Source organism: Octopus bimaculoides, chromosome 1 (assembly GCF_046866305.1).
Source record: "Octopus bimaculoides isolate indiv1 chromosome 1, ASM4686630v1, whole genome shotgun sequence".
In the NCBI taxonomy this organism is placed as follows: Eukaryota; Metazoa; Mollusca; class Cephalopoda; order Octopoda; family Octopodidae; genus Octopus; species Octopus bimaculoides.
This window is the reverse complement of record NC_142928.1, coordinates 54,105,774-54,123,592: the sequence shown is the minus strand read 5'-3', so window position 1 is coordinate 54,123,592 and position 17,819 is coordinate 54,105,774. Positions and strand designations below refer to the sequence as shown.

Sequence of the window (17,819 nt, the reverse complement as noted above, 5' to 3'; positions counted from 1 at the left end):
CGCTTTCCATGCTAGCATGGGTTGGACGATTTGACTGAGGACTGGTGGAGCCCAAAGGCTACACCAGCCTCCAATCTGATTTGGCAGAGTTTCTACAGCTGGATGCCCTTCCTAACGCCAACCACTCTGAGAGTGTAGTGGGTGCTTTTACGTGCCACCGGCACGAAGGCCAGTCAGGTGGTACATTTGTAAAACCTTCCAGAAAATGTAAAAACATTTTGAGATGAGGATGGTAAATACAAAAGGAAATGACTTCTATCTCTATCATTAACCCTTTGACATTCAGATTACTCTGTCAAATATAATGTATATGTATTCACACTAGTTTGAATTTCACCGTATACTATCTTGTAGCTTTGAGATTTCAATGATGTTATTGTTCATTTTTGGAATGACATTGCAAGGTAGGTGTGAGAAGCCTGATCTGGCTGGTTTGAAGACAAAACGGGTAGAATAGTTTGGCCAGATGTAGCTGGTTTGACTACTAAAGGATTAAGATAATGAGGACGTGCCTTATAATTTGAGATAATTAAATAAATTTGATTAACTTCCTCCTGTTGCTGTTTGGATTCTATTGGTCCCAGCTTGCATCAATGTATTTGAGAAATAAAGCTTGCAAACCTGTTATTTTTTTTTAATGGATAAAATTATTAGTCATATGTTTCTCTATGCTGTTATGGGGTCCTCTTTCATTTGTGTATTTTGTGTTATTTTTCTGGTTTTTATGGCTGGTTGTGCTTCCTATCAAAAACCAAGTTTATTGTTCTACTAAGACTGATAAGGTTGTCTGCAGAACTAAAGAATCGTTTCTACTTTTCCTTTGTTCTGGTAAAATGAAACTTGAAAGGAGAAAAAAGAATTTTTGCTAAAAATTCTAATTAAAGCAAACTATTGCCAAATGTAACAAAATCTTCAGTCTTCTCAGTACAGTGTGTTCCAACCCTTGTCAAATGATATAATATCCAGAAATATAGAAATACACAACTATATGTGCCCTAGAAAATATTGTCTCCCTTATCCATACTGACTAATTACTTTCAAACAATTAAGGACTATTTTCTTCAATACTTTAAATATATTTTTCCTTATTGGTCACTTACAGTTGTCCCAAACTGTTTTAGCTCCTTCTTTCCTCATGAACTATTATCATTTGTTGCACTTTAACAATTCATAAATAAAACATTTCCTGTGCTTGCTAAGTTTCTATCATAGAAAAATCACAACCTCAATGTCTGTTAAAAGTACATAGTCTGAAAATATTTTAGTTGTCATAATTTTTTTCTTGAAGTTGATGTAACTCCAGCCATAGTCACTGCTCCTATATTTCAAATAGTGCTGTACCACAGTCACCACGTATTAAATCTTATGCAATTAAAAGCCATCCAACATAAATTTCATCTAATCTATTTACCCATTATCAAAAGGTACATTGTTTGTCTCTTACTTTATTCAGAAATGATCTGGAAAATGGTTTAGACTAAAATCTTTACTCTTTTAGAACATCTTCCTAATCTAATATCTGAATATTCATGTACAACACAACTTAATCTTCACATTCTGATAAGTCTTTGGAATTTTTGTTTCCCAGTTAATAAGATAAATAGTAAATGAGCTACAATTTTATATCAAAGATCAACTATATAGACAATCCTTGCTATAAAATTTAACTTAATTAGGTATGTTGTTGTAATGTAATATCATTGTCATTAATATGTTGTTGTAATGTAAAATAATTGTCATTGTAATGTAATAGCATTGTTATAACGTAAGATCATTGACAATTAAATAAAATAACTATCTAATTATTTACTTAAAGTTAATCCAATTGTCTTTTCTCTTTTAGTGTTGCTTTGCAACTAAATTATGATGTAGGATGTTTGTTCAACTATGAATATTTAAGCCTTTAGCATTTAAACCAGCCATATCTGACCCAAATATTCAACCTGTTTTATCCTCAAGCTAACCAGGTTTGGCCTCTTACACTTACCCTACAATGTCTTTCTAAAAATTAATCGCATCATCAAAATCTTGACACTATAAAATAATGCAAGATTAATTCAAAACAATGTGAATAAAGTAATAAGCATTATATTTAACCGAGTAATTTGAATGTTAAAGGGTTAAATACAATGTAGATATGAACCAAATGCTATTCTGACTGCTAGCTATTCAATTGTGAAGTGTTAATGGTACAGATTATTTCAGTAAAATGTCACACAAACACATAAAATATTTATGCATGGTCTTGTTGTCAGTAATCAGATACATTCATCTCATATCTATGATATAATGAAAATTTAGTTTCAGAACCCCATAGGTGGTTCTTATTCACTGCATGGAAACATTCTACAATATATTGAAAGAGACTGAAATTTAGAAACTGACTTGGTTTTATTTGTTAAAAGTATGATGATTTTGGTGACATGTATTGTAACAAGAAAGCTGTCTAGCATGTTAGTCAAAATGGAATTTATTTCAAAACTCTATTTAGATTTAAAATTGCAAATATGAACTTAATATAATGACATCTTTTTATTCCTTAAGACTGAATATTGAAGAAAATAAGTTTTATACTTCACAGAACACCAAGACAATTAGAATATGTAATTAAGATATTTTATTATCGGACTGAGTAGTTAATAGTCATTCTCTTATTGGACTCAGTTCAGACTTGTTCATATAGTCTTGAACTGATACCCCTATTGTCTCCATTTTTACATGTTTATATCTAATACTAAATACCTTTTTTCAACAATTTTTGTCAAAGCTTAGTTCCTCTGATCTCTTCCTTTCTCTTTGTAACTATTGACCTGGAAATGGAACTGTAATCATAAATCATACTGACTTCCCCACTCCTCCACTGATTCTATTCTTCACTTTTGGGAGAATATTTGGTACTATGCATCCTCCTAAGAATTTTAAATCATAGAGCAGCTGTATAGGATGTTTTTCCAAATCACTCTGCTATATTGTGGGACAAGTATCTAGTTTCTTCATTTATTTATTTTACATCCATTTTTTTCCATACTAGCTTGTGACCTATGCCAGTGGTGTAACCAGCCCACTTAGGCGTACCTTTCTTTCATTGGACACTAAACTCTGCTTGTGAAGACCTGTTGAGGCAAGTGAAATTGAAATCAATTTTGATGACAGCACCACATGACTGGCATCTCTGCTAGTGGAGTGCTCAGAGCACCATCCAAGCGTGATCGTTGCCAGGGCCACTGACTCCCCCCCCCCCCCCCCCCGTGCCGGTGGAACATAAAAAGCATTGTTTACTGCCTGATACCCTTCATGTCATGAACCCTTACCTATTTTTCAAATCAGGAATTTTTTTGTTTCACTGAAGTGCAGAGTTAGACGATAGTTTTGTTGACAGAGAATGTTTAACAAATACCGCTACTTTTAACTCAATGCTTTTCATGTGAAAAAAAAAACCATCTGTACTTACAACCATCTTCACTTATGACCACAATAAATAAATAAGTAAAAAATTGAGAAAGAAGATGAGCCAGAAAAGAAATTCATGGCAAAAGGTTTATCTGATTTGTCTTTGCAATGGACCCTAATGTCAAATGCTGCAATGGTTGAACATATCATTCAAGATGCTGAGCATTGTTATCGTAAGATATATGATGATAAAAAGAAAAAACAAACAAAGCTTACCATGTTCCTTGAAAAATCATCTACCTCAACTGAAGAAATGACTGAAAATGAAAAATTTATTTTCAGTTGCACTTTTTTAACAGGAGCAATTTTTTTATTGTATGTATGTGGAATTTCATATGTATTAATTTTTACATTGATTTTAGTTTGTATTTTTGTTTAAAGTACAATAGAGTACATATGTATTTTTTATGTTATGTACAATAATTATGGATTAAATTTTTGTTTTATATTTTTATAAGCCATTTGAATGAAAATAGTGTTGAAAATATAAATCCAACATACGACCAGAATGACTTACAATCTGTCAGTTGGAACAGAACTTGGTCATAAGTCAAGGAAAGGTGTACTTAGCCTAATTGCTTGATTGGGAAAGGTACCAGCATGATTTAAAATCACCTTAGGAGAATGCATAGTACCCAAAGATTTTTCAGATTAAGGGATGGAATTACTGGAGGCAGTTAGTGCAGCAAATATTCAATTTTCAAATGATAGAGAGAGAGAGAGTAGGAGAGAAAGTTCCAGAGGGATTCAGTTTTAAGGAGAATGAGTAAGAAAAGGTGTTTAGTATGGGGCATTAGATGTAAAATGTGAAACAGAGGTGAAAAGAGCATTAGTTAAAGAAAATAAGAAAGCCTCTAAATCTATAGGTCTATGTTGCTATCTATGTAAATATGCCAGTATGGAAGACAAATATTATGGCAATGATGATCCATATACAGTAGTTTATGAAATATTTCAAAATAAAATATTGTTGTATTGAATTCAGATTTTTTTTTAAAGTCTTTGGATTTAACAGTATATATGTATATGCATATTTTCAAAGACATCAGCTGAAAAAGCAAATTGTAAGTGAATAAAATTTGGGCTCTTATTTTTATTTATGTTCATTTTTTTTATTTATGTTCATTTTTTTTATTTTGTATATTTTTGGAAAAGAGTATAAATTCATTATGTATTGTTTAATGCATATAAAGCATTTGAAGTTATATTTCATTATCATAATTGATTAAGTGAAAATGAAATTCTACATTCGTTGCTGAATCATTGTTATTAAATTCAATTGCAGGACATTGGATTTTATGGGGTTATCTCGAAAGCAGTCTGGTTGGGTGTTACAAGCTCCCTATAGAAATTATTATTATAAGTAAGTAATAAATTTTGTTCTACTCTAAGCACATGGCCTGAAATTTTGGGGGTTGGGAAAAGTCAGTTACATTGATCCCAGTGCTCAACTGGTACTTATTTTATTGACTCTGGAAGTGGTATTAGAAGTCAGAATGTAAAGAACTAGAAAAAATGCCACTGAGCATTTGTCCTGTGTGCTAACAATTTTCTCAGTTCACCACCTTATAAATGGTTTCAAAGTTTGACACAAAGTGAGCAATTTTAGCAGGGGGGAGCAAGTCAATTACATCAACCCCAGTACTTAACTGGTACTTATTTTATAGACCCTGAAAGGGGGAAAGGCAAAGTTGACCTGGGTGGGATTTAAACTCAGAATGTAAAGAACTGAAAGAAATACTGCAAAGCATTTTGTCCAGTTTGCTAACAATTCTGCCAGCTCACTGCTTAAATAATGAAATAATAATCTCTAACTGTGGAGGGAGCCTGTGGAAAAGGTAGACTCAGGAAGACACAAGATGAGGTGGTGAAGCATGATCTTTAGATGTTGAGTCTCACAGAGGTGAGGACAAGTGATCGAGACCTTTGGCAATTTGCTGTGCTTGAGAAGACATGTCAAGCCAAGTGAAATTGTAGTCGTGGCCAGTGTCAGTGACACATAAAAGGTACCCCCTATACTCTTGGAGTGGTTGGTGTTAGGAAGGGCATCCAACTGTAGAAACCAAGCCAAACCAGACTGGAGCCTGGTAAAGCTTACCAATTTCAGTCAAACTGTCTAACCTATGTCAGTATGGAAAACAGACAGTGATGATGATGAATAATGTAGGTTTTATTCACCAAGTTAATGCTACAAGCATTACTGACTAAAACATGGTGATCCTTAAAAAAACAAAAACAAACCCTATCTGCTATCATATATGTGTATAAATTTGTATGTCATTTGAAAATAAAATTGTCACAAAATCTCATTTCAGTCAGTTTTTCTGTGTTCATATTTTTATGGTTCATTTCATATCTGATGACACATGTCTGGAGGATTATGATTAATTCTTTGCATTATTAAAATAGCTTTTGTATAGTTGAGAAATAATTTTATTGCTTATGTAATATCTGCCTTTTCTATTATGTAAAGAAGAGATCTGCACCAATTCAAAATTTTTGTAGCTTAGTCACAGCCATTTGTATAATGTTTTTGTTTGTTTTTGTATTTGCTTTGAACCAGTGCATATATTATATTGACATAATGACATTCCATAAACACAAAATGTTATAGCTGTTTAGCTCCAATTCAGCCCTGTATAGGCAGACCTACAAAGACATTTCACCCATGACTGTCCCATTATTTGTATATATATATATATATATATATATATATAGCCTTTGTGTTCTTCAGTAAATGTTGTCATCACATCATTTGTATATTTAGAACTACATTATTCAACCTGTTCTATTGATTGTGGGACATGATTTAAGGGAATTTTTTGTTGCTTTTACTTGATGGTCAAGCTACCACATGGAAGCTCTTTTATTGGCTCATTTCTGTATTGAGTAGTAGTGTACAATTGGATCTTGTCATTGTTTTTGAAATTTCAAACAAGGTATCTGGAGAGAGCCACTCCAAAAAAGGAAGCTTGATTACGGAAGGAGAGAAACACATCATACGAGTACTTGATATTCCTACTGCTTTCAATAATGGATTGTTCTTCTCGATCCTATATATTCTACAGCTACTGAATCAGCCTAGTGATCACAGTGCTGTACCAGCTAAGTGATAACAGGGCTGTACCATTTAGGACTTATCAACAGTTGACTCTATCTTTGAGGTAGATGTGGTTTCTTCTGTTAATTCAATTATCAGAATCATTACAGAGATACACAAATTGCATTTTAGTATTGCATCTATGTTACGTATGAGAATGTGCACTCAGGCTTATACACATACATACTCGAATGTGTGCGTATGCACGTATACAGTTATATTTGTGTGTATTCGTGTACATATCCCTATATATCTGTATACATGGTGTAATATACATTTTTGTATACACATATATATACGTAATCCAATTTTGTGTACATTTGTTATATACGCCACACTTCCTTCTTTCTTTTTTCCTTCTGTCTCTCTTTCTCTATTTCTTTCTACCCTTTCTTTCCTTCTTTCTCTACTTCTTTCTTTCCCTCCTCACGAAAACCACACTTTCTCCCTTTCTACATTAGTAACATCCTTTATCTATACGTTACTCTTCCCAACCCTTACTTCCCCCCTCCATAAGTTTAAGATACACTTGCTTGTTCCAAGGCTGAATAATTTTCGTACGTGAGCATGATTGCGTGCATATGTGTATGTGTATACATGCATATTCATGCATGTATTTATATTAGAAATATATGCCTATATACGTATATTGTCTGTATGTATGCATCTGTGTATTTTGATGTATATATGTATGTTGTAGATAGTCTAGTATGCGTATATACTGTTGTAGAATTTTTATTTTTTATTTTAATGCAGCGTAAATTTTATTTTAATTTTAATGTGTTAATTCAGCGATAATTTGATAATTATTTACAATATGTATTTTGAACCCACTTTTCAATTTAAGGTTTTCTTTGATTTTTTAAAAATAGGATGAATCTATATTGAATTCATTTGTTTTGTTTATTTTGTTCATTGTATACCTAAGACAGTTATTTGAAATGACCAATGAAACAGATCCATGTGTTTTAATTTTATATTAGTTCTGATTGCATCGTCATTTCTTTCCCATTTCTAACAAAACTGTCCGATGAACGGGAACGTGAAACTCTGAGTAACAGTTTTTGTTATATTTCTGCTGCTTTTAAATAAAGTATATATATATATATATATATATATATATATATATATATATCTGTGTGTGTGTCTGTGTTTGTATCCCCACCATTGCTTGACAACTGATGTTGCTGTGTTTGCATCCCCATAACTTAGCCTTTTGGTGAAACACACCAGTAGAATAAGTACTAGGCTTACAATAAATCCTGGGGTCTATTTCTTCAACTAAAGACTGTGCTTCAGCTTGTCTGCACGCACATAACTGAAACAAGTAAAAGAATAAAAAAGTATGCCATTTTAATCCTGAGCAACGCCGGGTATCTCTGCTAGTGTATATATGTGTGTGTGTGTTTGTGTATTTATTTATTTCAATGGTTGCTGTGACATTTAAAGTGGAAATGTGAATTGAATTTTCCAGTATTTATCCTTTGTCTTTCTTTTTTTTTTTTGTGTTGGGTTTTGTGACATTTGAATTTATAAAGGTTGCATCTGCTTATACAACACACACACGTAAATACACGTATATAAAGCATCAGAAACATACTCCAACTCATAAAAGGTTTTAATTTTGAAAATATGTCAAGAGGCTTGAAAATTACAAGATTTTAACATGAATAAATTCCAGAGCATATTGAAATTGCACACTCCCCACTCTTGCACACGCATGCTTGCACACACACATACACACACAATTTAATGTATCTATTATAAACTAGAAGCAAACATGTGACATTACCAAGGATCATAATGTCTGAAATAAATTACCACTTCTTGAATGGCATTTCTTTGTGGTTACAACAAGACCTATATAACAACTGAAGGTATATGTTGAAAAGAAAACCCAAATACAAAAGATTTCGTTTGGATACTTATCTATAAATGTTATTTGTCAGTACCTCCCTTGTTAAAGGTTAGTATGTACTGGTTATTCGATCTCCATACAGTTAAGCAGTGTGTCTCAATATTTCTTAAAGACTACCTTTTGATACTGGGTTAAAAGTTTCTTAACAGAAATGGAAAAACAAAGCCTGATAAATAATTGTTTTCTGGATTGGTAGGGAAGATTTTTGAGATCCCTTTGTGCACTTGTTTTCAGGGTTTATTGCTGCTCCCTTCTCACACATTTGTTTCTATTTTGGCAGTTCACACTTTTGTGAATTCTTACTACTTCTCTTCAGTCTTTAAATTATTTGTTTGGTCAGAAAGAAAGAAAATAACTAATCTTCACTTTATAGAGTTAACAGAGAAAAACCTTTAAAAATTGCAAAATTTTATCAACCTTAGTAGAGGCATAGAAGCATGAAAAGGTAGTGCTGTGAATTATAACTGGTTAAAAATTGACTCTTTATTACAATATTTGAGTTGGTAGGCAGACATGTGGAGAATGAAATACTCTGAGATATCAACACACTTTTGCCTGCTTCAGATCTTTTTACATTTCCCTGCTATTGTGTCTTGGAAAGTTCTGATATAATAAGAGAAAGTGAAAAAATATCAGAAATTTTGCATATATTATATGATGCATCTGGACACATCAACAGTAATGTTACCTGGGATGTTATTGAGTGTTTCAGGTTTTTCAACAATTAGCTTTGGACTGGCGACCCAGCTATAGTTGATTAAGTGCTGGCTTGTTCCCACGTATCACTATCTTATCGGTGGCTTACCTCTCTTGATTCACAGCCAAGATGGCTGATTTGATGGCCTTCTGCTCTCTACTCTCGTAATGCCCAACATTTTGTTAGCTCTGCAAAGGGATTGGCTTGGAAACCCCCTGCATTCTGTCTCAATGAGATCACATCTTGCTCACCACTTGTTTCCATATAATTCCATCAGCTCAGCATATTTTGCTCTCCTTTTTGCTGACTTCCTAACCCTCCTATAGAAATGATGAGCTCTAATATGATCAGCTATTTGGATACTTCTCAGTTCAGCACCACGTTTGTGTTTAGTGATGTTGAGGCAACAATTTCTGGGAATTTCAGCTATTTCTGTTGATCAGCTTCCAGCTCTCAGCTTTGTGCTACTGCTAGCAGGCCAGAGAAAGTGGTCCTAATAGTTGATGTTAGCTTCTCAACAGTTTTGATGAAAACAATGCATTTCTTTGCTGGATGAAGTTGCTTACAATAGCTAATCCCTCTGCAAATATCTGCTATGGTATTTACGACTTGATCATAATGCCAGTCGTAATGTGCCTCATTTTGCAGCTGTTTCTCTACCCTGAAAAATTTGTTTATTACAATAACTTTGAATATTTGATGAATAATGTCATAAGAAAATAAATAACAAGAACTGTCAAAATTGTTTACACATGGTATTGAAATTATATTGAAAATGAATTACAATACACCTAACTAGAATTACAGTGTTCTAGCTGTGTGTAACAAATCTATGTAGCTGTATTTTTGCATTTGAGTTGCAGCCACAAATGTAAACATCCTGTTTTATAGCATAAATGACTTACAACTAATGAGTAATATGTGTGTGCTTTCAAGAAATTCTCAGTACCAAAGTTTAAATGCTATTAGCAAGAATTTAAAAGTGGAAATGAAATTAGGTACATTGTTTATCAATTCAATTCATTGAATTGAGTGTGTTTAATTCATTTGATTGTCAAGCACTTGTAAAGAAGCTCAACCCATGTCAACATGGGAAACAGGGGCTGGCTCTTGTGCTGGTGACACATGAAATTTCTTCGAGCGAGATCGTTGCCGGTGCCGCTGAACTAGCTCTTGTGTGGGGTTCTGGGATTTTTCGAGCGGGATCGTTGCTGGTGCCCCTGGGCTGGCTCTTGTGCGGGTGACACATGAGGTTTCTCGAGCGAGATGAGCGTGGCCTTTGCCGGTACCGCCTGGCTGGCCTTCGTGCGGGTGACACGTAAAAGCACCCACTGCACTCTCTGAGTGGTTGGCTTTGGGAAGGGCATCCAGCTGTAGAAACACTGTCAAATCGGATTGGAGCCTGGTGTGGCCATCTGGTTTCGCCAGTCCTCAGTCAAATCGTCCAACCCATGCTAGCATGGAAAGCAGACGTTAAACGACGGCAACAATACGTACAGACATATATATATATATATATATATATATATATATATATATATATATATATACACATATATATATATCGCCTGACTGGCCTTTGTAGGGTTTTCGAGCGAGATCGTTGCCAGTGCCCCTGGACTGGCTCTTGTGCGGGTGGCACATAAAAGACACCATTTCTAGCGTGGCCGTTTTCGTGCGGGTGACACGTAAAAGCACCCACTACACTCTCTGAGTGGTTGGCGTTAGGAAGGGCATCCAACTGTAGAAACTCTGCCAAATTAGATTGGAGCTTGGTGTTGCCATCCGGTTTCACCAGTCCTCAGTCAAATCGTCCAACCCATGCTAGCATGGAAGGCGGACGTTAAACGATGATGATGATGATACTCAAAATTTAACCTCATTTTTTGAATGTGTTAAAAATTCAGTTCCTTTCTTAATAATCCTTAACACTAATCAGCTCTCTTTTTCTCTACAGTTACCACTAAACCATTTGGGGGAATTTCAACCATGTTTCGGGGTCTGCTACCACAACAGCTCCTTTATAGGATCCAGTTATCTCAAGCTAACTGGATCCTATAAAGGAGATGTCTAGTTACCACTAGACCATTTGGGGGAATTTCAACCATGTTTTGGGGTCTGCTACCACAACAGCTCCTTTATAGGATCCAGTTATCTCAAGCCAACTGGATCCTATAAAGGAGATGTCTAGTTACCACTAGACCATTTGATTGTGGCCATGCCGGAGCATATTTGTTCACTTTCATAACTTAAGTCTCACTATTACTCCATCCTTAACCTTTTAACATGTAAACTGGTCACATCTGCCCAAAATATTCTTGTTTTATGTCCAAACCAGCCAGATCAGGCCTCTCACACCTACCTTACAATATCAATCAAAAAATAATCACATTATTGTAATCTTGATGGTACAAGATAATACATACATTATTTACATTATGATGGATTTTGTCCTCATCTTGTTTGTTGTTAACACAACGTTTCGGCTGATACACCCTCCAGCCTTCATCAGGTGTCTTGGGGAAATATCGAACCTGGGTTCTCATTCCTAAGGTATTTTTTGATGTTGTTGTTGTTATTATTATTATTCAGGTCACTGCCTGGAATTGAACTCGGAATCCTGGGGTTAGTAGCCCGCACTCTTTACCACTACGCCATATGCCCATGGCATAGTGGTTAAGAGTGTGGGCTTCTAACCCCAAGATTCCGAGTTCGATTCGAAGCAGTGACCTGAATAATAATAATAATAACAACATCAAAAAATACCCTAGGAATGAGAACCCAGGTTCGATATTTCCCCAAGACACCTGATGAAGGCTGGAGGGTGTATCAGCCGAAACGTTGTGTTAACAACAAACAAGATGAGGACAAAATCCATCATAATGTAAATAATATACATGATTCCTCATCTCTTAAATATAGAACTGCAAAATAATACATGATTAACTCAAAACAATGTGAATAAATAAGCATTACATTTGACTGAGCAACCTGAATGCTAAAAGGTTAATACTGTATCACATATTTAGCAAACTATTAACACTATTCCACTTCCCATTACTCAGCTGTGAATACTGTTCTAGATTTCTTTATATTATACCCAGCAATATTCTATTTTAGTCAACTGTCTGTTAAAACTCTAATATTTTTCTTGTTCTGTTATCATTAACACTGTGTCACTGTTGTTCCTTTTACCATTAATACTGCTACACTCTCTTTACTATTACCATTAAAACAGTAACACTGTCCTTACTGTTACAGTTAACATTGTACCACTGCCTTTACAGTTACTGTTAATACTGTACTACTGTTTTTACTGTTGTCATCAACACTGTGATACCTTCTTCATTGTTACTGTTAATATTCTTTTCTACTCTAGGCACAAGGTCCGAGATGTTTGGGGAGGGGGCTAGTCGATTAGATTGACTCCACTATGCAACTGGTACTTAATTTATTGACCTTGAAAGGATAAAAGACAAAGTCGACCTTGGCAGTATTTGAACTCAGAATGTAAAGACAGACGAAATATTGCTAAGCATTTCACCTGGTGTGCTAACTTTTCTGCCAGCTCATCGCTTTCTGTTACTGTTAATATTGTCTTAACATTGTTCCACTATCTTCAGTTATCATTAATACTGTGCTACTGCTGTTACTCTGATGTTAATTCTGTAATTACCTCCGCCAAGGAAGGAGGTTATGTTTTCATCGGCGTTCGTTTGTCTGTTTATCCATCTGTGTGCAAAATAACTCAAAAAGTTGTGAACAGTATTTGATGAAGCTTGCAGGAAAAGTTGGTAATGACACAAGGAACAGATGATGAAATTTTGGTAGTGATCTGGGAATTTTTATGGATTCTTGAAGGATTTTTCATTTGTTATATTTACTTTACATGAAGTATTACAATGTTACGTTCTTTGATTATCTCCCTTGAAAACACGTTCATTGTTTCAACGTAGCCTATGGTGGCGTTGCTGTTTTCAAAGTTTATTTTCGTTTCTCTATTAGTAATTTTACCCGTGTATCTATCTTAAAATGAGCTGCTTGATGGAGGTCTGTGGAAGATGGCATGACAAGCTTTGACTATTGGGATCGATTCAAAAAGCTCAGGCTTTGCTCCCTCCACCGCCGCTGTGAGCTCTATATCATCTGTATGATGTGGAAAATATTCCATCAACATTAGTCATCTTTAAAATTCATCTGAGTCTTGGCCCCCGTGCCATTCATCCACTACAGAAATGTTCGTGTCGTATCACAACACTATGACAGAACTATTTCACCTCAATTGGCCCTGCTCTCTTCAACATCGTGCCAGACTCACATAAAGGAGGAAAGTAACTTCACGGCATTCAAATGATCTCTAGATGATTATCCCCAACAAGTACCAGATAAACCACCCACACCCAGATATGTCTCTGAAAACAATAACCCTCTGCTTGAATGGGTTACGATTCCCCAGAGCTGACTGTGTATCTCTTCCAGGTGGTGCTATTAAATTAGACATGGCCTGAGTCAACTTCAGCTGAAACTTATCTAAGTAATCTAATCTATGCTGTAACCTTTTAATCAAAGCATGATAACGTGGGTAGAGGCTGATATCTTAACATTTCTAATGGTTTTAAATATAAAAAAAAATTATTAAAGATTTATATAGAACTACATTCAGAGTATGTCTATAAGCTACTGTGTTTAGACCTGGTTTCTATCCTCAGACTGTTCCGTTTTGTAGATTTTTTTTTTCTTTTTAATAAAGCACTCTGAAATTAGAAAAATCAAAAATCTGCAACAATCTCAGTCCCATGAGTATCAGATAATGGATTTTCAACAGTGTAAAGAAACTGATTGTGGTGATCGTAGTTTTGACGGTGATTGTGGTGAAAGCAGAGACAGTGTTGATGATGACAATGGTCGAGATAAGTATGTGAGGAGGATAAAATAGTATCGGTGATTATAATGGCGACAGGAGCGGTGTGATGGTGGTAATAGTGGTGTTGATGATAGTGTTAGTTGTGTGATGGTGGTATTGTAGTGGTTATACTGGTTGTGGTGAAAGTGACTGTCAAGATAACCGTCATGATAACATTGTATGTGGTTGAAGTGGAAGCAATGACAATGCTGCTGATGATGTTGGTGGTTGTGGTGGTGGTGATAGTGGTAGGATAGTTGTGGTGGTGATTGTGGTAATGGTGGTGGTGGTCGTCATCGTCATCGTAGTGCTACTCCTGCTGGTTTGGCAGAGGTCTGTACTCTCCAAGTGCTTTACTAGTTCCTTCTGTCTAGTGACTCTTGTTTTCTCTTTTTCTTTTTCCATTTTTTTTTTAAATCAGTAATATTTCTTTAAATATTCACTATATTTCTTCATTTCATGTGCTAGGAGTCAACAAAATGTTTCTATGTATTCACTCCCCATATTATAAATAGCAGCTAAATCTTACTCCATCCATTCGTTTAGTCTTAAAAGCCATAGGACGTCTTGTATGACATAATCCAGAATATGCTATGCCTGAACAATATGATGGAAAGCTCAGTGCTGGAATGCTCAATACTGGCTGACTTGGGGCTAAGCAACAATAACTTCATTTCTTACATCTAAGTTGCTCTTTATTTTGTAAATGCTTGTTCTTGGTTGTAGAAAATTATCATATCTATTTACAGCTAATATTCTACTCCCTCCTTGATATCTCATTATTTATTTCTTGTACCTATGTATCAGGCTGAGTAAAAAGTAAGCAATGTTTTGAAACATGAAATTCATCGCAATATATTCCAACAATACAGAAATTTTATTCATCAAAGTATTATTACAATCAACACATTTAAAAAAAATTCAAAACTCTACAAAAATCCAGTACAAATTATTCATGGTTCAAAACATTGCTTACTTTTTACTCAATCTGATAGCTAGTGTTGAATCCTTCATTTTTTTTCTTTGTTTATATATTATCCTATGTCTTTTCTTTTTTTTTTCCCCCTCTGTTCAGCTGTATACCGGTGTCCATTTACCAAATAACATCATTTCCTCTGCTTTTGGCAATGCATATCCTTTCTGTTATATAGTATTACTATATTTATTTACCCTACTTGTCTCACTCCCCTACCTGTTATTTTCTCTCTGTGGTTTTTCTATTTTTCCCACAAGGAACATTTCAGCTACATTCTTTTATATTTATAGTTATGTCTTGTTATTATTAACCTCATCGCTGAATGTCTCAGCATCATTTCTTACTCTGCAATCACCTAGTCTGTAGCATTTTCCAAACTTTCACCAACCACACATGCGTGCACACACACACACACACACACACACATGCACACGTGCACACACACATACATACACACTGTCTGTGTTTCTTTCCCTCCCTAAGTTGACTTCCTTAACCTTTTCATCTCCTCCCCCTGATCTCTCCATATAAAAAATATCTGCTATGAAACACCAGCTTTCCCACTTATGCATTTCAAATGTCTGTTGGTTTTTTTTTTTATCCTCTTTCTTCCTACTATCAGAACACTAAATTAAAACATTTCTCCAAAAGAACTATTGACGTCAGTTCTTTAGTTCATTTTTAGCCATCACAGCTAAAGCCATGCTATAGTTAAAAATAATATTGTTTTTAGAAAAAGTTATTGGTGTAAGTCTGTACATGTTATTTATAATGTTAGCAAATGAGTTTGTGAAATTGCTGCAAAAGAAGAACAAAAAGAAGAGGAAATCTATAATAGTCTTCTCACTGTAGAACTTATGGCAGCTGTCTAAAGATTCCTCATAGTTTGTTTGTGATTCACTATTTATAGCTTTGGTTACTAAGAATGAAGGTGTTAATATTGGCTTTCATGTGGCTGCTTTTGGATATTGTATCAGAAAGCTTTCTTTCTTCCATGTGACTCTAGGTTATTGAGTGATCAGCCATTTACAATTTTTAAGAATAATACCATTCATTTCATCCACTTCTTTCTCTTTCAGCATCTTGATTATTAAAGTTATCTCTTTCATTATTGTAGCTGTCCATTTTAGTAAAACACTTTCCTTTTTTTTCATTTATAACTGACTATACTTTGTTACTAAACTCTTGATTGTGTGTGTGTGTGTGTGTGTGTGTGTGTGTGTGTTAGCTTTGATAGAGTTTAGATTTTTTTTTACTTGACTTTTTCATTTCCTCTATTTGTACAACTTCAGCTGCAGTGATAATCTTAACATTCCCACCTCCAATATCCCATCTCACTTATTATCATCGTTGATGTCTAGACAACTTCTAATTGTAGATGTGCTTCTACTCGACTGCAAATGGAAAGGTATATGGTGTGTTATTTGTTCATGCCTGTCTAAAAAGTAATAGTTAATGGCAGATTTCTGCTGGAATATAAAACTTTAAAAAAATTGTTTCTTGTATTTTTGATCTTTGACCTCCAAATATTGTGTTTTCTTGATGGAAAGCTCACAATATTATTTCATAATTCCTTATTACTATACTTTGGATAAGAAGTGGAGTTGTACAAATCAACCTCCTTGCACTTGAATGACTAACTGAAGGTTACTGTTAAATTCTAATTTTGCTGTTTTAAATGTGAGATGTCTTCCCTTGGATAGAGTGGCCAGTCTATCTTTGACAACATTCACAGGTGATTTGGTACCTATTTCAACTGAAATGTAGAATATAGAAATGAATGTACTAGTCTCTCTCATACACACAGCAAAATGCCTGCAGTAGAATTGAGCATGAGATCCATGATGACCTCATCCATTTAAATTTTATCCATTACTCTTGCCAGTTTAGAGTTTGTTTGAGAAGATTTGAAAGGAGCTCCTCTTACAAATGTAACGGTTGGCCTCTGGCCAACCCTGATCATGCAGGTACTTGGATGATTGCCCTACAGCATGACTTACAAATCCATTTTCCCTGTTCGCTATACCTGTCTGTGGACTGTACTGCACACTGATGTGCAATGATGTATGGGGTGCAGCAGAACAATCTGAACATATTGCATTCTCTCCACTTTGTAGTCTATTCCTGTATACTCATAGATTCTGGTGGCAGCCATAGTAAAGGAGATGAGGTGTAGTTAGTAAGAGCATAACAATTGTGCAGAGGACTTCTCCGTGGTTAGTTGACCTATCTCAAAAGTGGTTAACTTACAAGAATAATGTAAAAGTCATTGTTTAGAGCCAGATTAACCCTGATTGAGGTCAGTGTTCAAAAGCATTCCTGCTATGACCATGCCATCTTTAAGGATATATAAGGCTACATTATCTAATGTGTTCTCTCCTTATTTGAGATGCTAGGGTATAAGTTTAGGGTGATTTGGCTGTTGTTTCTAGCTGATTTAATGATATATGGGGAGGGGTTCTCTCTTTTATGAAGGTTAGAAGAGGAATAAAATACAGTAGATGATGGGAAACATGGACTAGGACAAATTCTTAATAGCCTTGAAAATGTTTTAGAATAGGATGGTAACATGTTGGCTCTCTCATCATCATACAGATCCTAACTAAAGGTCATTATCTTATCTTATTATATTACTAAAATATCAAAGAGAATTACTTCTTTCAGTTTATAATTCTTAAACAATTAATGCTGAAAATAAACCACAAGTATAAACTTGACAAATTAAACATAGTTTGTTACATTGACCTATTTTCTTTTTTACACTGCATCAATTAA

General features: G+C 34.7%; 1 protein-coding gene across 2 annotated transcripts in view; it reads left to right on the top strand.

The window, feature by feature from the left end:
• LOC106875219 (large ribosomal subunit protein uL18m) overlaps positions 1-17,819 on the top strand; it is a 37,840-nt gene that overhangs the window by 10,222 nt on the left and 9,799 nt on the right. Inside the window, exon 3 of one of the 2 annotated variants that reach the window (XM_014923268.3) lies at positions 4,736-4,813. The exons of the other annotated variant lie outside the window; for it this stretch is intronic. Coding sequence (XP_014778754.2) covers positions 4,736-4,813 — 78 coding nt within the window. The remainder of the gene's footprint in view (positions 1-4,735; positions 4,814-17,819) is intronic. 2 annotated transcript variants of the gene reach the window in all.